General features: G+C 39.7%; 1 protein-coding gene across 1 annotated transcript in view; it reads left to right on the forward strand.

Annotated features, from left to right (window-relative positions):
- The window catches only part of PARD3B (par-3 family cell polarity regulator beta), a 979,738-nt gene that overhangs the window by 639,959 nt on the left and 313,862 nt on the right, over positions 1-25,917 (forward strand). The window contains exon 16 of the mRNA XM_036254726.1: positions 5,358-5,402. Within this exon, the coding sequence (XP_036110619.1) occupies positions 5,358-5,402 (45 nt within the window). The remainder of the gene's footprint in view (positions 1-5,357; positions 5,403-25,917) is intronic.

A 25,917-nucleotide genomic window follows, 5' to 3' on the forward strand; every position in this document is an offset into this window, starting at 1 on the left:
TCGCAGCCTCAGTGAAACAGAGCCGTCTCTGTAAAAGGCAGGCATTGCGTCATGTTTTAGAGAGCTGCTTTACATCCAAGTGTCTCAATATGAAGAAGTGGGAATCGGAGCACATTTGCATATTCTCCATTCCTGACAAAGGGTTGGCATTCTCAAAAAGAATAACTGTGGCTGATGGCAATCTCTATCTGAAGAGATTTGTGCATATTAGCAATAAACCATCTTCTGTCAGCATAAGAAGAGCATATGGGGCCCATTAACTCACCAAATCTGCCACTGTTCCGCAAATTTTTATTAAGCAAGTGTAGTTCCTAATAGTCACTGATGTTATAGAATGCGTATCAAATGCTATCAATAAGCAAGGGGATTATTTTCCCCCAGTGAGAATGCATTTGAAGTGTATAAGAAGGCTTGACAAAAGAATAAAACACTTTAAGTGATCGCTATATTAATATAAATGTATCCTACTGGGAAGTCGATATGTTTAAGTATTATATGCACTTTAATGTTTGCCACTAATAAGTTCTCAGAGGCCATCTTTTTCACAGATTTTCTCCCTGTATTTTCTTTCTTTACGGTTTCTCTTCCATACAGTGAACCTGGTTGAAACCAAAAGACAATGTGCATCTATCCACGCTTTTTGAAGACGTGCCATTGGTTCCGAGCAGTTCCAATTAGCTCAAAGGCCTACAACCAAGATCACTAGAATCATAGGCAGGCAGGCTGCCATGTTTTCCAAGCAAGTCTTCCTGAACAGTGGATGGACCATGAAATTAAGAGACATCCAAACCAAAGAATGTTTTCCTTATGAAGGGCCCTACAAGAATTAAATTGAGTGGTGTCCATCAGTCTTGAGGTGAATGCCAGGAAGCATGAGCTTAGTATAGACATCCCATTGTTTATTTATTTATTTTATTAATTTATTTATTTTCGTTACAGATGTTTCTCCTTTTTGCCCCTAGACACCCTCCTCCCAATCCCCCCCCTCCCCATCATTGTTGTCTATGTCCATTATTTAAATAAATCCAAAGACATCTTAGGAGGGACAAGTCCACAGCACCCTCTAAGTAATTTAGTAACAGTTACATTAAAAATGTCTGAATTTCATCCTCAGACGGACTCAACATTTCACTAATATCTCTTCGATTACTGTAACATCTCTAATTAAGAGCAAGTGGTACCATCCCTTGGGTAAAACTGAAGGATAAGAAAGGGAATGTAATAGGCTCTGGAAACTTAAAAAAGAAAGAAAGAACAAACAATCTGTCATCAGAACTAGAACAAGAAACTTTAGCTCTTGCTCCATCAACACTTTCTTACTTGATGATGTTGGTACCTTACCAGTTTGGAAGGAAAGACCTTTCTCACACCAGCCCACTCGTTTTTCAATCTCTGGTAAATAAGGTCTTTGTTTGAAATGACACACCTGTCATAATCATATTGCTACTGTTCCGGTCGCTTTGCTATCTAAATATTATGCAGTGAAATGACTAGACTTAAGCTCTAGCCCCAAGAGATAACTTTATAGTCGCTCTAAGGTAATGTGGGTTATAAAGGAAGTTGAGTATTAATTATAGCACTTGTCATTTTTTTAAAAAGTGGTGATGGTGTGTATAATTTTACCTCATTTTCTCATTTGCTACTGTTATTTAAATCACTTTCCTGCACTAAGCCTGTGCATAAAAGCTGATTGTTCCCAACTTAACCTTTTAAATAAAATGTATTCTATAATTAAGTCATTACAGTTTTCTCTCTTTTCTATTATGTTTATTCATTTATCTTCTGTCCTAAAGATAGATATCTGTATCAGTGAATATTTTGGAGAGAGACCTCTAATATTTATGCCTATCACTCATTTGGATTTTCCACACTGTTTTTTATAATAGCTTATGTTAGTGTTCTAAGAAATTTCAAATTGTCAATTAAAATAATGTTAATTATTCCCACTAAGAATAATAGACAATGTGCAGCCAAAGAATTAAGAAAGTACTATGTTTAACCTAATGTGACTGGGAAATTTGCAATACTTAAATTGACTTAGATTTAATGAGATAACTTATGTCTGTTTAAAAAAAAAAAAAAACAGACCAAAACAAAACAGCAAAACCCTACCTTTCTAGGAATCCCTTTTTCAGAAAAACTGTACGTGATAAGACCCTGTAGTCTGGGTATGATACTTCCTTTGCCTTTCTTCCTCTGTGAGGAAGCGGGGAAACCGGGAGGCCACACCGGCTGTGAGTGTTGGGTCAGCCACAGCGACTGAGGTCGCGGTGCCCTGGCTGAAGCGCGGTGCACTCTCAGCCCTGTGGCCCTCTCCCTGCCTGAGCCCGGGCAAGTGGAGCCGGAGGCCACCCCGTCACAGGCTCACGGCCTTTCCCGCCTCACAGTCCCCTTGTCCGAAGTTTGCACTGACTGAGAAACAGGTAGCACTGTGCTAAGTGCTTTTGTACATGTTTTTCATTTTATTCCCACAACTCCCTGTGTATTGCTTTTAGTTCATTTTTCACATGGGGAAACTAAGGTTAAAAAGAGCTTTGTAACCTTTCTAGAAAGCCGAGATTCAACCCACATCATCTCATTATTAGCTATTATGTTAGTCTGCATTTCTATTTAGTTTATCACTAACAATGATGATAATAGCTAATATTTCGTAAGCACTTGCTATATGGTCTTCTAAGTACTTTCAATAAACCTACACATGTAATTTTTACTTCAAACCTATGGAGTAAGCCATATAATCTTCATTTTATATATGTTGTAATTGAGGCACAGAAAGTGAAATTGAATACAACTAGCCCAGGGGGGTTTTGCTCAGCGGTTAGAGCATCGGCCCATGGACCAGAGTCTCGGGTTTGGTTCTCACTAAGGGCACGTACCTTGGTTGCTATTTGTCCCCAGCCCCAGCTGGGGTCGTGTGGGTAGCGACCAGTCGATGTGTCTCTCCCGTCGATGTTTCTTTCTGTCTCTTCCCCCCTCTCTCCCTCCTGCTCTATCTGACGATAAATGCGAAAAAAAAAAAAATGTCCTCAGGTGAGGATAAAAAAAAATGTAAATACAACTAGTAAATTTCCAAGTCAGGATTTTAACTCAGATTGCTGATTTTTCTTCTATAAAATGGGAATGGACATTTTAGCTTGAACCCACTATAACTATAGATTTCCAAACATGTTAAACAAAATTGTACCTAACACTTGTTAATACTGGTCACCACAGAAAGATTTCTGTTAATGGCATATATTCAAATAAAAAGGATAGTAGTTTTCTAACCTATAGATGTTAAGTGTTTAATTTGTTACTGATGATTCAAAAAATGTAAGTCTTCTGTGCCTCAGCACAGTTATAGCAGAATGGTTAAGAGGGCCATGTTTAGTTTCTGGATCCCATCCTTCACTTCAGAGGTGTGCCTCAGGTTCTCTGTCTGTAGAGCAAGGACAGTATTAACACCTATCTCGACAGGTCGTCGTGAGGATTAAATGAATTAGGAGATATAAAGTGCATGGGACAGAACCTGCCATTACAATATTAGCGACTAGTATTTGTAAAATCATGATTGTTTTCCAATATTTTTCTATTTATACTATAGATTCCACTGTAATTAAGTTTATGTAGACTTGGGAAAGGCAGAAGTTCGCCCCCAAAATGGAGTCTCATAAATACAAACTGACATCTCCAACTGGACGTACAAAGAAAACACAAACAAGATTTTTAAGTAGTTAATTCCAGAAAAATTACAGAGATGTAGTGCTTTTAATCTAGAAAATATAGAAATCGCTTAGGAAAGGAAGCTGAATGGGAATGGGGAGATTGATGTTTAGTAACTGGGTTAATGAAATATGACTGGCTGTGGTAGGCAAAGGGAGGAAGGCATAGTACTCTGAGGCCAATCTAGTGTTAGGGAAGTTGGAAGAGGTCCTCCTTGTTAGCAAAGTTCTCCTCACCTTGCTGCAACCCTTGAGCTCTAGAGTTTTATAGACTAACATGGACAATAACACATGGTGAATAATGACCAGCTGTTGTTGGATATTAAAGTGATAATCATCCATGCAGAGATGCTTAAAGGTTAAGAACATTGCGTCCATATTCACAAGAAATATTGGTTAATAGCTTTCATATAGTATTTTTTCCGGATATCAGGGTAATACCAGTCTCATAGAATGAGTTGAGAAATATTCCTTCCTCTGAATTTTCTGAAAGATTTCTGAAAAATTGGTATTATTCCTTAAATGTTTGGTAGATAGAATTCACCAGTGAAGTCATCTGTCTAGAGTTTTCTTTGTGGAAAAGTTTTAACTAAAAATTCATTAAAGAAACAAACTACAGGACTATTTAGCATGTCTATTTCTTCCTGTGTAAGCCTTAGTAATTTATGTCTGAAAAATATGTCTATTTCATTAGAGCTGGGTTCATCAAGAGTAATTTTTCCCCCACTACTGAAGCAAGGATCATCTTTATATTCTAACTGATGCTCCTGAATTAGGAAGTTTTTCATTCTGGCTCTTAGGAATAGGGCTTATTCCCAGCCCTATATGAAGTTGGGATGCTGTTCCCTTTGTATTTTGGGGTGTTTCTTTGCCAGGTCATGGGTAGCCTCCTCACATGCCTGTGATCATCACTATTCAGATAAATGCATGAAGTGCTTCTGTACAGACCTCAGAAAGAATTCTGTATAACTCTCCCCTCTGCAAGTCTCTGCCCTGTGGACATCTGCCTTGGCTTCTCTGGACACCCAGCTGCATGTCCTCAGGCTGGGATATCACATAGGCTGTGCCTATGTTCCCCTCCATGCACCGCAGCCTGGAAGCTCTCCATAAAGAAAACTAGAGCAATTGTAGGGTGGTTCCCCTCACTTGTTTTCCATCTCTCAGGAGTCACTGGTCTCTGTGCCCTAATGTCTAAACTCGTGAATGCCATTGTTTCATGTTCTATTTTTAAATTTTCCAGGGAGATTATATATCTGTTCCCTTGTACTCCAGGTTTATCAGATATAGACGTTCAATACTGAATGTATATATATTGTTATTATGTTTACATAATTTTACTATATATTATGTATCTCCCATGAGTATAGTTTCTCCTTTTTCAAACATGGAAACAATAACCCACTTAAAAAAAAAAACTATGGAAGTATAGAAAATTAAATTATATTTATAGTAGTCTAATAAATATTTATATCTTCATAGCAATCCTTAAAATATCTACCAATAGAAATGAGGTGCCCCAGGTAGACTGGGGAAACTTTTTCTCAACTCCTTGCCAGTAAAAGATTTAACTTATTCTGAATCTATATTACTTTATTGTTAAAAGAAAATGGATGATTTCTAAGCAGGCTGATCCTTGTCTCTTTTATTTCTTCTCAGTGCCAGATGAAAGCAAAGTCCATTCATTGGCTGGACACAAATTGGGTAAGAAATCCCTTGTAACGGACTTTCTGTTCTCCTTCCTGGAAATCACTGGCTGTGTTTGAGTAGCAGTTGGAACCTATTTCCATCCCCTGGTCTCTGAAAGGCTTGCTAATTAATACATGAGATGTCTGTGACTTCCACGAAGATGAATTATGGCTTGGCCGCGTGTGGAGCGGCATAATGTCTGCTGACTCTGAATGTTTGAGAGGGAAGAATAAAGGTTCCCCCCCAAAAATATGTATATATATAGATTATGAAACTCAAAATCTTAAACCTGTATGCCAGCTGAACACTTAGAACAACGACAAAAAAATTATAAAAAATATAAAAAGAAAGTTTGAAATTTTTTTCCCCATGATGATTTTCACGTTAAAATGATCAAACACAGCCCTGGCCAGTTTGGCTCAGCGGTTAGAGCGTCGGCCTGCGGTCCGAAGAGACCCGGGTTCGGTTCCCGCTAAGGGCACGTACTTCGGTTGCAGTTTGTCCCCGGCCCTGGTTGGTCGTGCGGGTGGCGGCCACTCGATGTGTCCCTTCACGTCGATGTTTCTCTCTCCTTCCTCTCTCTCCCTCCCACTCTATCTGTACAAAAAATGGGAAAATATCCTCGGGTGAGGATAAAAAAAAAAATGATCAAACACAGAATTCCAGAATAAAATTTCTCCTCAAAAGAGTGCCCTGGCAGGGTGGCTCAATTGGTTGAAGCACTATCTTGTGCAGCAACAGGTGATGGGTTTGAGTCCCAGTCAGGGCACATACCTAGATTGTGGGTTCGATCCTGGCCAGGGTGCAACCAAACCAATGCTTCTCTAGTGCTCGCTCTCTCGCTCTCCACCCCCTTCCCACCGCCCTCCTTTCTCTATCTCTGAAAAAGCCAACCAAAAATATCCTTGGTGAGGTTTTAAAAAGAGTAGTCTTTTTGCCTGTCACCAAAGGAAATTGTACCCAAGATGACTGTATTATCTTTCTTTGGACTCGTGAATGAGCCGCCTAGAGGTTCTCTAGAAAGGCCACAAAGATCTCCATTCAGGTCTAAAATCCAAGCCTTTTCTTCACTGCCAAGTGGCCTGCTTTCTGCTCCTTTGCCCTCCGTCCTCATTCATTCACATTAGTTGAAAACACTTAACTAGTCGCTAAAGGACTAGGCTAGTAAACACTGCAGTAATCCCTATTCCCCAGGGATGTGTTATTTTGGGGGGATGGGTATCCATTTGACTCCTAGAATCGCCACTCGAAACAACAGAACGGTTACAATTTGTTAACATCCCTCTGCTTGTGAAACAAAGAAGTCTTGCCCACCCAGCATCTCCTGTGTGTATGTGCCAGTTACGTTTTCATTAGTAAGTGGCCTTCATGCCTCATTACTTCAGGGCAAAATTATGATTTTTTTCCTTTTATTCTTTCTTCAGATTCTCTAGTGATAACAGCAGGCAAGGGCTGGTTCACACTCTTAGATCATTTTCCTTTTTGCTCCCCTAATAAAGAGCCTAAGAGGGTAGATCCCTGCAAGGAAAAGACCCCTGTGGGAGCACCTGTTCCATCATCCTCATCCATCACATTCCCTGCGACTGGAAATATGTTTAGGAGTCTGAGAAGGAAGTTCTCACGATCAGGGAACTCCAAGGACAGCCTGTATTTTTTCCATCTTCGGTGCTCGGTACTGCTTGTAGTTAGTTCTCTTACATATCACTGCTTGAAGATCAAAGCCTTTTACATGCTGGGATGGGCTGCAGAGGCAAAAAAAGTAAGCAGTTTTTTAAGAATGTTTATCAGTTCAGTTTTTGAAAAAGAGCCAAGGGTAAACTTTCGGGCTTTCTCTAAGAAATCAAATGTTATTCTAATATTCTTCATGCCCAAACAAATTACTATTAGCCAGCAACTAAAAGTTATTATCAGTCTTTTCAAATGAGAACGTTGCTACCTTAGAATATTGCTATAATATGTTAGGTAAATTTGAATGATATGTTTTTAAACAGTGTGTTACAAAAGCATTAATAAAGGATTACTCTAAGTACAAAACTTATAATAGTCTTCCAAATAAAAAAATGTCAAAAATAGCGTAATTCACAACTTTAAAGCTGTCAAGTAGGTTGACTGTGAGCTCCCCATGGCGGCTTTTCCGTGCTGATTGATAGAAATGGTACCAGCGCCTCTGCATCACTCCCATGAGCCACGCTGTTTGCATACAGCAGGTGTTTACAGAAGACTTGGGTTATAATGGACTGTCATTACCATATCCTCCATCCTTACACTTTAAGCACTTTTATACCCTGTCACAGCGTCACGGAGTTTTAACCGGCTGCCGGTGGAACCAGGGCAAAGGCTGACAAACAAACTGGACACCCTGGGGCAGACGTGGCCCGTGATAAAACACAGTGAGGAGGGCTAAACAAGCCCCTGAAACCGTCCAGTCTAGAGTCAGATCGAAAGCATGCTGTGAAACATTATTGACAGTTTTGAGAAAATACAAAGAAGCATTAAAAGTGCTGTGAGCATTGTAAGTCGATGTACTTCAAGAATCTGCCCTCCCCCAGGCCCTACATGTATTTCTTTTGGAAAATGAGTCTTGGATTATAATGATCCTCGAGAACTCCTCCCTCCCACAAAAGGTGCCCCCCTTCTCCGTGCTGCATTTTGTTGAGCAGTTTCTCATTTGGCTTTGGCAGTAGTGGAAAGAGGATCAAGGGTCCTTTTCATTCGGGAACCTCTTTTAGTTACAAAATCATTTTTAAAGGCCACCTAATATACAGCTGTAGTCTCCGTGTGTCACTGCCTGTGACTCCTAAGCTAGTTGCCAGTTTGAACTGTCGTGTATAATGTGCCATGATTGTACCTGTCTCACCAACGTCAAAAGGAATCATTTAGCTTCTTGTTTCACCTGCCCCTGCCTTGAATCTTCCTCCTTAATATTTCGGTTTTAAAAAAGGGACTTCTCTTTTTCCAAGAAGAAAGAGTATCTCCCTCTGTCTATTTTTAATTATAGAAATGTGGACAGTTTTCATGCTATCCAAGACCATCAGGAGGTTAAATTAAATCATATATGCTGACCTAAATCTATCATCTGTCCGCTTATTCGGGATGATATGCAACATTTTAATAAATTCGTCTGAGTTACGATTTCTTCTGCGTCAGCTACTTAGTGTGGAGAGAGCACTCCGTGCCAGTTTCCATCTGCGGGCCTGGCTTGGATACCTCCCAAACATGTGACAGCGCTTTTGGCCCCCTTTCCTTGGCTTAATCTTTAAATGGTTGATTCCTCGGAGCTCAGATCAAATCAAAAACTCAGGTAAGATCATCTTTCTAACATTTCTCGCCTACAAGGTAGTGTTCCCTCACCCCGTCTGGACTCAATCCCGCGTTCCCCAGACTCCTGTAAGCCCTGTCTCGGGGCCTCCCCGGGCGGCACCTGACACCTCCCACCGTGGCAGGAAGGACGATTCCCCTCCGAAACTGCAGGTCCTCCGCCGAGTGCGGCAGGTGTCAGTGTCTGCGGAGTGGAGAGACCCGCCCAGAGAAGTTAGGAGCAAAGTTTGCCCTTCATTTGGTCCTTTTAAGAAAAACCACAAGTTTCAGGGAGCCTTGCAAAGCCAATGATGTGTCTTGACCTCTTTCTCTAGCTCTCTCACTAATTGAATTCTGACGGAATTCAAATCCTAGTAAGGCAGAAGAAAACAAAAACTCTAGCAAGACATATATTTTAGACAATAAAACTAGTAAATATTGATTTATATTAAATATTATAAGTGAATATTAGAATCCAGAGAAAATGGCATCATATTTTGCATCATTTTTTAAAAATATGCTTTAATTTTGACTATAACTCGTAAACTATGTCCGAGAAGGAGTCATTTTCTGTTTTTCTACTTGCTGAATTGACACCTAAACCAATAGTTTCATGCTCCTCAGCATTCAGACAGAAAGCACTTATAAATTTTACTTTTTTTACTGTGTCTTCATTTTTGTTGTTTTGATTTACTGCTTGGAGCTATTTTAATATGTATTGACTGTCTGCAGAGGTCTTTGCTGACCCAGCTCTTTAAGATGATGCAGTACTGAAGAAAGCCAGCGAGTTCTTCTTTATGAGCGCTGACACATTAATTAGCAAAATGGACTAAAAAGCTTTCCTATTCCTATTTTAATTTCTTATATTCTCAAACACCTGTCTATAGAGCTGTAAAACAGGCAAGTCTGTAAAAGTAATGGCTGGCAGTAAGTCCAGACCTTTTCTGAGACAAGTTTATCAATTAATGAGTAAGTACTCATTAACAAGCTAGAGGATGTCTCTATGAGATACCTTGCAGCCACTAAGTATGTTGATATCTTAGCACATTTTACTGAAGAAGAAGCTGAAGCTGAGGGCATGTAAGGACTTGGTCTGTCAGCTGTTAAATAACTAGTGGGTTGAGGATGTGAACCCAGATGCTATATGCCTTTGGGCATTTCATTTTCTACCAGCCTGTGCCCAATACCTCACAGTCCCAGGAATTGAGAAGAATGTAAGACAAAGTTCTAGTTGGAAGACATGATACACACATCAAGTCACACATAAATTTTTATTTACTTTTTGTAACCTCGGCCAGCTGAACAAGGAACCCAGTAGTTATAATTTCTCTAGCAAACTACTGTGATTCTGTGAGCAAGAAAGGGACATCTGATCATTCCTACCTTTGTTTCCTGCATGCGTGTATACATGTGTATATGTACATGGATGTGCAGGCCAAGTTAAGAGATGTGTGAGAGAGAAAATAGGAATGTGGCGTGTATGTACTATGTCTCAATTATGACAAATGTACATGTGATGTGTGTCCTTAAGGCAGAGGTGGAGAGTGTAATATGCAAGTCGCTAACCTGGCAGACCTTACATTCTGTTCTAAATGCATTGTGTGTAAACTTCGAATCCAGAATGTTCAAATGTGGCCAAAGGAATCTCTGGGTCATGGCAAAGGAATAGAGCTCTTAAAACACAGGGTGATTGGATAGTCACTTTAATACAAGAGCAATGAGTTATTAAATGACATTTTATAAATTTTGTTGAGTCTTTTTATTCCAGATTTTTATAGAATATCTAAATTAAATTATGTATTTAAATTTTAGGACATCAACCAAATGGTCATTTCTCATCGGAGTGCTGTGTTCCATGACTTTTTACTATTGTTGTTGATGAGGAAGTAAAACTTGGAGTTAGTGGGTTAGTGGAGTTAGATCAAAACAATGGAATTGAACTGTATTAACTGGTTAAGGTAATACCGCATGGTTATCTATTTTGACAAACATCTTTATTGGGTACTTAGAAAGCTTTTGTCACTGGTTATGTTGGATAAATACACTTTTAGAAACAAGAACTGCATACATTTCTCATATGTTCTAGCTTTGCTTTACATTTCTGTGGGATTCAGAAAGTTATCATTAAAAAATTAATGATATGTCTATGATTCCTCCTGGAAAACTTGATTAGGAAGCAACCCCAGTATTCTCTGTGTTGCAAAGGTTACTGAATACTCAACTCTCGAAAATTCAGTAGCTCAAATTGAATTAGAAAAAACATGTCAGTCTTGTTAGAAATGAGATGAGATTCTTCACTACTTAAACATAATGTAGGTGTGTGCATCTCTGAATTTCATGAGTAAATAGAGACTACAACTTTTTTACAAATCAAATTTCAAAATTAATTATTTCAGTTCCACTCATGTTTATTGAATTCCCACCCTGTGGCAGGTGCTATATTAAATGTCGGGAATACAGGGTGACATAAAACATGGTATCTGCCTTAGAAAAAATGTTTATAAACTGGTAGAGGAGAAAGACATACCTAATTAAATGTTTGGTACCTTCACGTTAAAGAGTGCAGTGCAGAAATCTCACAGAGAAAATATGGCGGGATTCTGCGTGGGAGTGAGGACTGGCTCTCATGTTTCAGGAAGGAAGTGCTACCATAGGAGGATCTGAAAGATAAATAATGGTCTGAGAAACAGAAAAGGTCAATGAGCTAATTCTTTTCAGGCATATGGAAAGTTATGAAAACATAAAACATCATGTTATGTTCAAGAAACTATAAACAATTCATTGTGTCAGGAATGCTAAGTAAAGAATAAAATGGATCAAGTAGGGAGGTGGTAGACCATAGGGTGCTCCTACCAAATGTACAAAAAAAACAAACCAAAAAAGCAAGGAAAATAGTTAAGAGACCCTTGTAATAGTCCAGATAAGAGATTTTATTTTGTAGGTATAAATAGAATGGATTAGCAGTGGGACTGGAAAGAAAGATAAAACATATTTAAGAAATAGATCCTTGAGTTGTTTTTGTTTTGGGGGGTGGGGGAGTTGTTTGTTTGTTTTTAATTAAACTTAGTGGGTAAGTGAGGAAGAGGATCCAATTTTATTCTCAGTGTATCCGTCATCTATTGCTACAATTATGCTGCATAATAAAACAGCAAACATTATTTCTTGATCATGTGTAGGTTGGGATTTGCTGATCTCAGAAGTGTTTACTTGAGCTTAGCACCAACCTACAGTTTAGGTCCAGGTTTTCTGCATGTGTGTCTTATCCTCCTGGGACCAAGGGTTTGCTGAGGCACGTACAACTGTTAACAAGGGCGATGAGATGGAAATAGGGTAGATAAAGAGGAGATGCATAAGCTGCCTGCCAGAGCCTTCCTGTACCCTGTGGCAGGAAGGCGGGGTAGCAGAGAGGGAGTGGAGGGAAGTGAGGCAGGATGTAGGGGCTGTAGGAGCAGGGCGTGGGCAGGAGGGTACAGGAGCGAGGCACTGGAAGGGAAAGCGCGCAGAGGAGAAGCCGAGCCCGCTGCCCCCACCCAGCCCTGCCTGTATGGGTGAGAGGGAACAGCAGCAAATGAGAGGGCTGCAGGAGCAGCAGGAGTCTTAACAGAAAGTTCGATTTCAGTTAAGTCTAAAAGTTGGGGATTTTCAAAAGACAGGTTGAAAGTGAACAGCATTTTGTCAGCATGGAAGGATGGTGGGGACTCAAGAAGGCAAGGTCGAAGAATCTGGGATGGAGGGAAGTGGGACCGTGAGTCACACGGGAAATGGTGGAGTGGTGGAGGCTGACAGCGCAGGCGGAAGGGATGACCAGGGCTCTCACCTCTTGGGAAAGACTGCCGACGGAGGGAGCCACCGGCCTGGTGGGTGAGACTGCTCTGCGGTGCCGAGAGAACGCATCCTCGCTCTTCAGGAAAGGGGAGAAGGCTTGGGCCAGTGTGGACTCAATGGTAACAGGGATGGATTACCTCTTCTGAACGGCTCCTGTCTTCAGGAGGAGGAGACAGAGTTTCGGGAGGAAATGGTCCCAAGATTACAGAAGGTTTGAGAAGATGCCTAATTTGCCCTGGCCGGTTTCACTCAGTGGTCAGAGCGTCGGCGTGCAGTCCAGAGAAGATGCCTAATTTTCCCTGGATTTGGAAAGTGAGAGATGGCCATTAGTGATCGCTTCCCCTGGAGTGAATTTCAGTTGCCGGGAGAACAGGAACAAAAGAAGTGTCTTGAGGAGTGGGAGGTGGAAACAAGCTTAGACGGTCCTTCCAGGTGGTCTTTGTCTCATTATTAGTAGAAAGAAGAGAGTTGTATTTGGAGAAGAGAAAGTGTTTTTGTTGTTCTGGTTTATGTGGTTAATGAGAAACACTGAAGCATGTTTATAGACTGAGAGGAAAGAGGCATTTGTGAGAGAATTAAGAAATAAGAAAAGGAAATTGTTAGAGGGACAGGATTAAGAGTGTAGTTTTGTGGCAGTTGGCCTTGAAGAAAGTGGGTCCAACTGTAGGGAAGGTGGTGGGGATGCCTGGGGGTACCGGTCAGTTTGCAGGTGGAGGGGGTAAGGACTTAAGGACATTAATGGTCTCAGTTTTCTTGATAATGCTTAAAAGTCTGTACATAAGGGGATTATTGGGTTAGCCAAGAAAAGAATAAACACTACAGATGATGGGTAACTCATGTTGGGTTATGTTTAAATCATCGAAGCGAAATTGGATGGGAAACTCAGAACAGGTGCTTTTATACCTACACCCACACGTGCAGACTGCATTCCCTGGCTGGGTTACGGATAAGCTTTCGTTTTTCCCTGGATGAAGGTTTTATCTCTTGCAGTTATATTTTCAGTGCTTTGTTTATGTTGGAATTATAGAACTGTAGGACTAAATGGAGCATCCTATATCTCTAATACAATCAACATATTTCAGAGATTGAGGCCCAGAGAGGGGAAGCCATCCCTCTGCAGAAGGCCCTGGTCCCTAATAGAACTGAGGCTCAGACCAGTGAGTTTTCTTTCTTTTCTTTTTTTCTTTATTTATTTTAGAGAGAGATAGAAACATTGATGAGAGAGAACATTGATTGTCTGCTTCCTGCATGCCCCCCACTTGCCCCCCACTGGGGATCGGGCCCACAACCTGGGCCTGTGCCCTGACCGGGAATCGAAATGGCGACCTCTTGGTGCATGGGTCGACACTCAGCCACTGAGCCACACCAGCCAGGCCAGTGAGTTCTTTCAGTAATCTCTTGCTTTGTGAATTCCACAAGTTTTGCTGATTCAATGGCCTAAACTCTTATTAAAACCTCAGAATTTCCCCGAGCCCAGCATGGACACCGGAAAGATGGAGTAATTTGGCACAGCCCTTGTCATTTTCCTTTCAGCTTCTCCCATTAAAACCCTCCAGAACCCAACAAGCTCCTGTTAACAAAAAGTCCAGATTTCGTTCAAAGTTCCTACTACAGACCTGGTAACAATCTGTATTTATTTATAGTTACTATTAATTAAACTTTTTACTGTTGTGATGGTGTTCTAGTTCTTATTTTCCCAAATGTAAATGCACAGGACAAATTATTTTATTCTGAGCTCCAGTGGACATGTGTTGAAGTGATATATTTAGGTACATATTTTTTTCCCTATATCCTTATAAATTAATATTTACATTACAAAATTCTCATGAACAAAATTCTTTATTATCCTATGTCTCATTATTCAGAATTTGACAGTTTATCTTTTAAGATAAAATTTACTATGCTTGAGTGTGCACTGATTTAGAAAAGATAGAGTTTCTAAAATTTTTTGAATTATTTGGACAAGTGAAAATAATTTCATAAAGAGGAGAGCATATATGTCAAAGTCTTCAAATGTGGCCGACTCTCAGACTTTGCCATCATGGGGAATATGTGTTTGGAAAACAGTGGTTTGGAACTGACAGTTCTAATAGTGTCTCTAAATGCCAGACTGAACATCTGCAGTGAAAAATGTTATTAAAGGGTGACATGGTGGTTGATGATGCAAAGTGGATGTTTGACATCAAAACTCGACTGTAGGTGGAGCTTCCTGTACCCAGCTTTGAACTAGCTCTGGAACTGGAGAGGAACAGCATTAGGGAGTGACTTAAAAATGACTCTAAAATGCCATCATCAATCAGAATATTATTGTATAACTTAGATATACCATGGGTGAAAACAAATCACATTCTCAAAAACATAGTACGTAACTGTAACTTTTAACTTATAGTCTGAGCATCTGTTCTCTTCTCTTTCCTTTACATTTAGCTTTAGGATATCTTCAGTAAACTTTCTGCAATGAGAATATTTCAGTGAAATCACCGGACTCTTACCAACTAGCTATAAATATTGGCAACCCTTATTAAGAGTAAACTTGGGAAGAGCTAGACATCGTTTTAGTTTCGACCTAATTATTTTAGAAAGGTTTACATTGAGACCTAGAATTTAAAATCACTCTTCTAAGTATGACACTTTATGCATAAATTAGTTGTGGAATAAAAAAACGGAGACACTTTGAGTCCAATGACCCAGAGAGGTTATAAGCTGAGACCTTTTATTTCAAACTTCTGTGGAAAATGTACTTGCCAGTGTTCACTGAATGGTAATTTAGCATCCCAGCAATGGTTGTAGTTAGCCAACTCCTAGAGGGACATGTTTCAAATCCAACCTGGGAAATCTGAAGATGGGCTGTTAAATAAGAGATACCCAACCTAGGTTGAATAATATATGTCAAAGCCTAAATTTTGTTTTTAATATCTGATAAGGGTACAATATTGCTGACTAATGGTGGGAAACATTCTAGGCTGTATTGGCTTTGATTATTTCAGTAGTACTTCATATTAGATGTGTGTGCGCAGACAAGAGTGTCAAAGTGAGTGCTGTTCTGTGGGAGGGAGCGCAGAGGGGCGTATTGAGCACACATGTTCTAGAAGAGGGCTCCCACTGAAAAGCATCCTTAGTGCCAGTGCTCAGGCTCCAGCCACAGGGATAAATGTCGTGTCTGCACGTCACACCGTGCCCTCCATTACTTGCCAGGCCTGCCCTCCAGCCGTATCTCTGGCCAGCATCACCCTCCACCCTACTCGTCAGCCTCACCGCACGAGTTCTCAGCTCCCAGAGCTGTACAGCTGCTGCTGTCTGACCACGTGCTGGCCTTTCATTCAGAGCCCAGCTGAACCTTCCGAAGGCCTACCTCCCTGGAGACCCTTCCCGCGCTCTCACGCTAGGGTCTCTTCTGGTGTGGCCTTGTCCAACTTTAGGTATGCTAGGCTCCATGTTTATACTTTGTAACTTCTCACCCTTTCTTGCCCAAATCCACACCTTTGCTTCAGAGCTAGTCAGCCAACAGTATCCCCCTCAACTGTTTCTCAGTCGCCTTTGATGTAGTCACGGCTCCCTTCCACCATGAAGAGTCCCAGGGCCCACCTGTCCACGTGCCCGCAGGAGAACTCTGGCATCTGCTGCAGAAAGGGGGCCAGTAACTGCTCTGCTAAACTAATATTTACTGAACACCCGTCGCGTCAGACACTGTGGCAGGTACTACAGATAGGAAGTCGTACAGAGTAAGGATTCTGCCCTGAAGTGCTCACCGCTTCGTAGCAGCGATGAGACGCAAAGAGCGAAAGTACCATGTGCTCATATGTAAATGCAAATGTGTGGAACAAGTAGCCGTGGTCACCTTCACAGACAGAAGAGGATGGAGTCTGGGGTTCAGGAGGGACCTCTGCTTTATCTATAGTATCTGAATTTTTACATTGAGACTCTACACCTATGGGTAACAAAAAATGTATGGATTTTGTAAATGAAAACATTTTAAACATTATTGAACCTCCCATGCTGATTCTGATCATAGAAATGGTGTTCAAATGGGAGGATTTGGCATGGGGACTGGCACAGAGAATGTACGGAAGAATCACAGGAAAGGATAGTTTGGGGAAGGAGGTGAGAGGCCGGATTCATCCCAGAAACCTGTTTGGGGCCAGAATGTTTCAGGAAGAAGGAATGGAGAGGGGATTGACCGTGAGCAACTTCATTTATGGATTGCTGGAAAAAGTGCCAATGACAATATATGTAGAGAATTTTAAAACCCCCTGTCAATTCTGGGTACCCTGGAAGTCAGGACTTAGTCTTTGTAATTTATTTGGTAAGACATCCACATCATGCTGTGTATAAAAATATTATTTTTTAGAATTTTCTTTTTAGTTGGGCTCATGATGCCCAACTGTGTCTAATAAAAGCAGAAGTATAATAGGACTAATGATGAATATGCAAAAATTAAAGAGAAAGCTTAAAGCAATCTAGATTACTTCTTGCTGAAATGTGAATTCATTTCCACTCTATTGATAATTAGAAACTACACACCCACACAGAACAACTTACAAATTCCACCCCATCAAAACAAAATGAAGCTATTCAAAGTTACCTTTTGAACAAAGACCCTTTTATTAACCAAAGTTAAAATATATATATATATGCATGCCTTTTTAAGCCAGGCAAACTGCAACTGCAGAAAAACAGGAAGCAGATAGTTTTATAAAATATCATGAAATGCCATCAGGGAGTTGTTGGAGGTATTTAGAAACATGGGTGTCGCACTGGTGATGGAGGCTTTTCATTTGCTAACATACCTAAGAGGAAATGCTACTATTGATTACTTTAGTGACTGATGTTCCATGAACTATTTTAAGTGATGTAAATGGGCAAACACTTTTTGTTCTTAAAAAATGTTTATCTGTATTAATGTGAATCAGTAAAATACTGGCTTTCCATTTATAGTAGTGTTACATGTTTTTTGTTTTAAAACCTAAAATGTTATTTTTCAATTACAGTCAACAGTCAACGTTATTTTGCACAACATAGGGGCCAGACAATCACATACTTTCCAAAAGCCCCCCTCCAGGTGTTCCCAAGACCCCCCCCCCCGGCCCCATACGTAGTTATTACAGTATTATTGACCATGTTCCCTATGCTGTACTTTACATCCCGTGACTATTTCGTAACTACCAATCAGTACTTCTCAGTCCCTTCACCTTTTCCACCCATTCCTCAAACCCCTCCCCCTCTGGCAACCATCAGTCTGTTCTCTGTGTCTATGTGTCTGTTTCCATTTTGTTTGTTCATTTATTTTGTTCTTTATATTACACATGTAAGTAAAATCATAGGGTATTTGTCTTTCTCTGTGTAACTTATTTCATTTAGTATAATACCCTCTAGGTCCATCCATACTTTCACAAATGGTACGATTTTGTTCTTTTTTGTGGCCAATTAATATTCCATTGTATAGATGCACCAGTTTTATATTCATGTATCTATTGATGGCCACTTAGGTTGCTTCCAAATCTTGGCTATTGTAAATAATGCTGCAGTGAACACAGAGGTGCGTATATTCTTTTGAATTAGAGTTTGGATTCCTTCATATATACCCAGAAGTGATATCATGGGCTCCTAGGGCAGTTCTACTTTTAATTTTTTGAGGGCCCTTTATGCTGTTTTCCACAGTGGCTGCACCAACAGTGCACGAGGGTTCCCTTTTCTCCGTGTCATCACCGGCCTTTGTTGTCTGTGGATTTATTAACGATGGCCCTTCTAACAAGTGTGAGCTGATAGCTCATTGTGGTTTTAACTTGCATTTCTCGATGACTAGTGATGCTGACCGTCCTTTCATATGATATCTGTTGGCTATCTGTATGTCCTCGTTGGAGAACTATCTATTCAGGTCCTCTGACCATTTTTAATTGGATTGTTTTGTTTGTTTGTTAGTTTGTTTGATGTTGAGTAGTATGAGTTCTTTATTAATTTTGGATACTAACCCCTTATCAGATGTGTCATTGGTGAAAACCTTCTCCCATTCAGTGGGTTGTTTTTTTATTTTGTTTTGTTTTATTTTGTTTTTGCTGTGCAAAAACATTTTAGTTTGAGGTAGTCCCATTTGTTTATTTTGCCGTTGTTTCCCTTGCCCGAGGAGATATATCAGAAAAAATATGGCTATGGTCACTGTCCAAGATTTTACTGACTATGTTTTCTTCTAGGAGTTATGGTTTCTAGTCTTACATTTAAGTCTTTAATTCATTTTGAGTTTATTTTTATATATATTGTAGGAAGGTGGTATAGTTTCTTTTTTTTTGCATATATCTGTTCAGTTTTTTCAACACCAATTATTGAATAGACTGTCTTTACCCCATTGTATGTTCTTGCCTCCTTTATCAAATAAATATTGATCATATAGGGGTGGGTTTATTTGGGGGCTCTCTGTTCTTTTCCACTGATCTATGTTTGTTTTTATGCCAGTGCCATGCTGTTTTGCTTACTATGGCCTTGTAGTAGTATAGTTTGGTATCAAGTAGTGTGATAACTCCAACTTTGTTCTTCCTTCTCAAGATTGCTATAGCTCTTTGAGGTCTTTTGTGGTTCCATATCAATTTTTGGATTATTTTTTTTAGTTCTGTGAAATATGCCATTGGTATTTTGATAAGAATTGCATTTGGGTAGTATGAACATTTTAATGGTGTTAATTCTTCTTATCCATGAGCACATATATGCTTCCATTGACTTATAGCTTCTTTAGTTGCTTCCTTCACTGTCTCATCATTACAGGTCTTTTATCTCCTTGTTTACATTTATTTCTAGGTATTTTTTGATGCAATTATAAATGGAATTGTGTGTGTGTGTGTATGTGTGTGTATATATGTGTGTGTGTGTGTGTGTGTATACATATATATGTATATGTATATATACATTTTTTTTTCTTTTTTTTATTCTCACCCTAGGACATTTTTGCATTTATCTTTAGATACAGCAGGAGGGAGAGAGGGAGGAAGAGAGAGAGAAAAAACATCAATGTGAAAGAGACACATCAAGTGGTTGCTACCCATACGACCCCAACTGGGGCCAGGGACAAACCACAACCAAGGTACGTGCCCTTAGCGGGAACTGAACCCAAGACTCTCCGGTTTGCTGGCTGACGCTCCAACCACTGAGCCAAACCAGCCAGGGCTGTATATATTTTATGTAAAAATTATGAGATTTTAAAGATTATTGGCAAGGAACTAACACTATAAAATGATATGTGAACATGGCACAATATTATGAAGTCATCACATTTATTGGTTGCTAAAGTTTGGGAAACACTGGTGAATTTTATGCTTCCATCAGAATTTCCGTAGTTTTCATTATCATGAATCCATCCAAAGCTTAGTTTGAGAAAGGTATCTCCATGCTGAGCCCTTCAAACTATGCAATACTCATAATCTGGGTCCCATTTCCTACCCATGGCCAAATACCTTCAATTCTGATGGAACATTGGCTTCTTCAGCAAAAGAAATGCCCATCTCTTTATTTCTTAAAATGAACTTCCTATCAAGTTGAACTTGAATTGTATTTCCAGATATATTCCTCCCACAGGCCATCTTCACCTGAAAAGAAAACATAATCTGGTGGGAAATCATGGAGCCAAACACAAGTCAAGTCATGTATCTCAAATGCTTAAAACCTTCAGACGGCTTCCCATCCTTCACAGGCCCAGCCTCATCTGCTCTTCCCACCTCACTGACCAGGTCCCTGCTGCCTGGCCCATGTCCCCGGCTGTCCTTCCCTGGAACAGGGCAACCTCTTCTCTCTTCACGCCTTTGGCACATGCATGTGTCCGCTCAGAAGGATCTTCTCCACTTTATGTGGCTGATCCCTTCTGATTTTAGTTCTCAGGTCAGACGTTCTTTCTTCAAATACGCCGTCCCTGACCATTCCATCTGAAACAGACAAAAAAGGCAGTTGCTGTCACTTACTCGGTTTATTTCCTGATAGCAGCTGGTTCTCACAGTCTGCAAGTGTGTGTGTGTCTGACCTGCAGTCTCTCCCACCTACAGAAGGGGAGCTCCACGGGGCAGAGACCTGGGACCCCAGTTTACGAGCAGTGTCTGGCACGGAGCAGCCATCCTTTGTCCAGCATTTGCTAAGTCTTTCTCTTATATGTCTTTCAGCATACTTTTCCTTTCAAACTTTCCATGTTCTCATGCTTTATGTGTATGTCTAGTGCTAAAAAATAAGTTTTGTTGTTTTTATGCTCAGTCTGACGGTCTGAATTGTAACTGGGAATCTAGCGCATTTTCATTTATTGAGATTACTGGCAGATTTATGTTTATTATTTTATATTTGAGCTACTTTTTTTATTTTTAATCCTCACCCGAAGATATTTTATTTTATCTTCAGATAGAGTGGGAGGGAGGAGGAGAGAGGGAGAGAGAGAGAAATATTGATGTGAGAGGGACACATCGACTGGCTTCCAGGGCCAGGGACAAACCGCAGGCGAGGTACGTGCCCTTCGAACTCGCGACTCATTGGTCCGAGGGCTGGCGCTCCTACCCCTGAGCCAGATTGGCCAGGGCTTGAGCTACTTCTTAATGTCTCTTTTTCTATTTTCTTGTCCTCTTTGGATGAATTCCTGGGTTTCTGTTTTTTTGGTTTTTAATCCCTCTTTTTGCTTAAGTTGATTTAAGAATTATACCCTCAAGTTTTTTCGTGCATGCTTAACACAATATAAAATTAGTCCATACTTAATCTAGTTCCCAAACTATACGAGACACTTAGAACACTTGAGCTCTCCCTGCCCCTTCCCAATTTCTGTACTATTTTTCTTATATTTTGATCCCACAAATTATATACTAATTTAAAGTTTTATGTATTTAATATTTGCTCAAACTTACCAATTTATTTTTTACCATTCTTCCTATATCTTATACCTTCCTTCTGAGATCTTTTTCTTTCTTTCGGAAGTATGTTCTTCAGACATTTCTTTAATGGTGATATATTGATTATATTCTGTTGTTTATCAGAAAATATCTTGTTTTTTTAAATTATTTTTATTTTAGAAACAGGAAGAGAGAGAGAGAGAGAGAAACATCCATTTGTTGTTCTACTTATGTATTCACTGGTTGATTCCTGAATGTACCCCAATGGGGGATCAAACCCACAACCTTGGCATATCGGGATGATGCTTTAACCAACTGAGCTATGCAGCCAGGGCTGTCTTGTTCTTGACAACTAGTTTTCTTGAGTTTACAGTGTTAGTCTGGTAGCACAGACTTTTAGTTTTGACTGTGAAAAGTAATCCATTGGTCTAATTGGCATTTTTTTTTTTTTTTACTTGATGATCATTCTTTCCTCTCTAGATACTTTAAAAAAAAATTTATTGTTATTGTTGAAAGTATTACAAATATCCCCCCTTTTTCCCTTTTTCTCCCCATTGACCTCTTCCTCCCCACTTTCACCCACCCCCGCCTTCACCACACTGTTGTCTGTGTCCATTGGTTCTTTGGTTTATTTCTTCCTGCCCCTCCTCCCTCCTTCCCTCTGAGGTCCTTCAGTCTGTTCCCTGTTTCCATGTCTCTGGATCGATTTTGTTCATCAGTTTCTTTTGTTTATTAAATTCCACATATAAGTGAGTTCCGGTGATATTTGTCTTTCTCTGACTGGCTCATTTCCCTTAGCATCTAGATGCTTTTAAATTCTCTTTGTCTTTGATGTTCACTTTCACTGGAGTCTAGATCTTGGTGTAGATTTCTTTACGTCATCACTCTTGGTGCTCACTGTGTCTCCTCCAACTCTATAACAGTATTTTCCGTCTCTTCCGGTGCATTGTGGCTGTTAAGATGCCTTTTCCCATCTGTCTTCTCGTGGGACTGCTGCTGGATGTCAGACCTCACTCTTCAGCCATGGCCTTAAACCCTCAGTTTCCGATCGCCTTCTTTCTGTGCTCTATTCGGAGGAATTTCTCCAGAGGTCTCTTCTAACTCCAGTTTGGTGTCTAAATCTCTTTCAGGTTTCTTTTGACCCTCATTTGTACTGACTTTTTCTTTTAATGAATTTGATGTTTAGGATGTTGCATTTGGTTGGATTTAATGAGTGCGGATCTTGGAGAGCCTGGTTTGCATGTGCCTTTCTCCAGAGGTGAAGCTTTGCTCCCTTCGGGTACTGGCAGAGTGCTCCTCACCTAGGGCCACTTCCATACAGTTTCTTGGCTGACTGCTGAATTAACTGAGAAAATAAATTTGGTTTAATAATTCTAAGAGGACAGCCCTGTGGTTGAAAATGCTGAAAAGTAAATGGTGATTTAAAAAATATATTATTGTTATTTTCCCTATCTAAAACCAAAGCAAAGATATTTTCTTGGACTCCCTTTGCTGAGGAAACTGTTTTCAGGCGATGTGGTTTCCGAGCCCACCCTTCTACCAAGGTTGTAGGTCCTTTTGAGGGTCATTGCTCTAACTCTCACATGTTTTTGAGTTTGTCTCTCAGGTCCTCCAAGATACCATCATCACACCACCTCCCCAAGCTCCAGATTCCTAGTAATGGCATTTACGTGAACGGCAATCTCAGCCTGCAACTTCGGTTGCTTAGCATCATTCGTGCTCGATTTTTTATTTGTCAGTGGGCTTTGCTTAAGGATTTTTCTTAATTTCCTATGAGCTAAACAATACATTTAAATGTGTATTTGTTTTAATTTATCCAAGAATTATTTGTATTTTTATCATCAGGATTTTGAGAAATGATACATTACTGGAAGCACAAGTGTAGAGTCCAGTAGTTGTTTGCTGAATGAATGAATGAATGAATGAATGAATGAATAAATGAATGGTTATCTTTTGTAAATGGCTGAATTCAAAAGAACCACTAGGTCTAATGCAAATTAAAGCACGTATTAAGCCAGATTTTATCTCACTGGGTATGGATTACTTTTGACAATACAAACCAATCGAAAATATTCCTTTGAAATATATGGAAAGCCACATGACATGGGCACAAAGTAGGGGATAATGTCCATAATATGGAGAGAAAGTTTGAAATGGAAAATTCCTTTTAATAAGAAACCACATAACAAAAAGTTTTGGGTATATTTGTAGTTACAAGCTATGGTTTATTACTCTTTCTAGAGATTCTTATAATGATTCATCGTTATAGGAAGAGATAAAATAGGGTTCACAAAGGAGCTTTTATCAGATTATAATGTGTCCTGTCGTAAAGTGGGAAAGAAGAGGCATATCTGGCTATTTGTTGTCGCTGCTTATGTGGGCCTTGCATCAGAAACTAATTAGAATTCTTTCGGAACCTCTGGCATGCCCTTCAGACTGAATTCCTAGTCCTCACCACACCCGAAGAGCAGTGCATGAGACGGCTGTTTGATGGGTCCTTTAGGCCCTAAAACAAATCAAACCCGGTCCTGTTCATTCTAACAAAAGCTGTCCTCCCATATGTTCTTGTTGCACCAAATACTCTTTAGTTTTTCCATTTTTCTGAAGACCAGAAATTCTGATACTTTATAGAATTTTATGTAACCTAACAATCATGTAAAACTCATGTTACCCCAGAGTAGAAGATGAGATTGCCAAGGAAATGACCTGAGACCTGGGATGAAGTTTCAGTTCACAGTCATATTTCTGAAGAGCTATCTTTGCTGTTGGAGGTCCATTAGGATTAAGGGAACTTCATTAGTTCTCTGGAATGAAAATAGTAGCTTGGTCAGCTTTAGATTGTGGCTGAAGAAATTAGTAAACATCTATTTTCTTCTTTCTCTGTGCCTTCCATCCTTTGTTTCTATGAATTAGAATTTCTGGCCATGGCAGCCAGGGCTGGCATTGCACACACAATACCCTGGGCTCCAAAGAGGTCGTGAATTTGGCTCATTTCCCAGAGTATGCATCTGCCCCTGTAGCTTGCATTTTAGAGCATATGGCTGTGGCAGAGGGGGCAGATGAGGAATTGTCTCTGCAGTGCTCTCAGAGTGGAAGAGAGAGGAAGCTCTATCATCTGGTCATGAAGTTGTTACCTGAGTACTAATAGGGTATGGTTAAACTGCTCGTGCATTGTCTTCAGTAAATTAAAATGTATGCAGCGCACTGCAGTCATAGAAGCCAAAGTAAGTACTGCCGAGTAGGAATACACAACGTGAAAAATCCTGACCTCTGTTGTGAAAGAACGTCTGTGTCATTTGGGATGACTATAGCCATACCTGCAAGGAGGGAAATTTTGGCATAGTTCATTTATTGCTTTGTTTTATTGATTTCTCAAGTGCTGACATATAATTTTTCTTAAAATTGTATTTCTACATGCAAATACTTACTGAAGTAATTAACTCGTTTTAGAGAATGTCAGCCATTAGAGCTTCTTTTAAAATTGTAAAAATTTTAGAGTCTAGAAACTCTGTATAGAATGCTACCAAATGGCAACATAGGGCTAGGTTGAGGCCCACAGAGAGCTGCCTTAGCTGTTGAGAGCATAATACTCTATGGTTCTGGAGAAGTATCGAGAATAAGAACAGATGAAGGAAAAGAGATTGATATTAGAAAACAAGATGTACCATTCCTTATCCTAAACTAATCTGTCACTGTTTTCTGAATCTCTTCCCAACTGTTTTTTCCAAGATCTTCTTCAATCAATCACTAGCTTTTTCTCTTTCATCTTTATATTCTCCCTCATCATTGACTTCTTTCTTTAATCCAAGAGGAACAATCAAGATGAAAAAGAAATGGTGGGGTAGAAATACATGGAAGTAAGAAGTGACCGAAGGAATGGATAAACAAAAGCAGCAGATAGTAGTAGGTGCAGTCAGTAACTAGGTCCTGAGCTTTGTTTTCTTTGTTAAGAAGTCTCCATTTATCATTGAAATTAACACAGTGACCATCTTAAAGTAAAACCAGACCCTGGCATATCCCTTCTTTGAAGATTTCAACGTGGAACAACTAGATACCCACATGCAAAAAGAAGAAGAAAAAATAAACCTATACCTTTTACTGTATGAGAAATTAATTCAGAATGCTTCATAGATCTAAATGTAACAACTAAAACTATAAAACTTCTAGAAAAAAATAGGATAAATTTTAATGATAGTGGATTAAACAGAACAACTTTTAAGAACACAATAAACTATGAAGTATAAAATAAAAAATTTAACAAATTAGGCTTTACAAAAATGATAAATGCCTTCTCTTCAAAAGATACTATTGGGAAATGAAATGACAAGCCACACTGGGAAGATGTTCAAAAAACATATATCCAGAAAAAGATTTGTATGCACCCCAGGGAACACTAGTGTTTAAGGACGAGCAAAGGACCAGCTAAGACTATGAAGTTACTTTAGATAAGTAGTAATGAGAGGCTAAGACAATTGTTGGAGACAATTGGATAGAATTGTTACAGAAGGTGTATAAAAAGAGTGTATGGGACTTGATAGTTTCTTATATTTGGACACAAGAGATGG

Source organism: Molossus molossus, unplaced genomic scaffold (genome assembly GCF_014108415.1).
Source record: "Molossus molossus isolate mMolMol1 unplaced genomic scaffold, mMolMol1.p scaffold_m16_p_11, whole genome shotgun sequence".
NCBI lineage: Eukaryota > Metazoa > Chordata > Mammalia > Chiroptera > Molossidae > Molossus > Molossus molossus.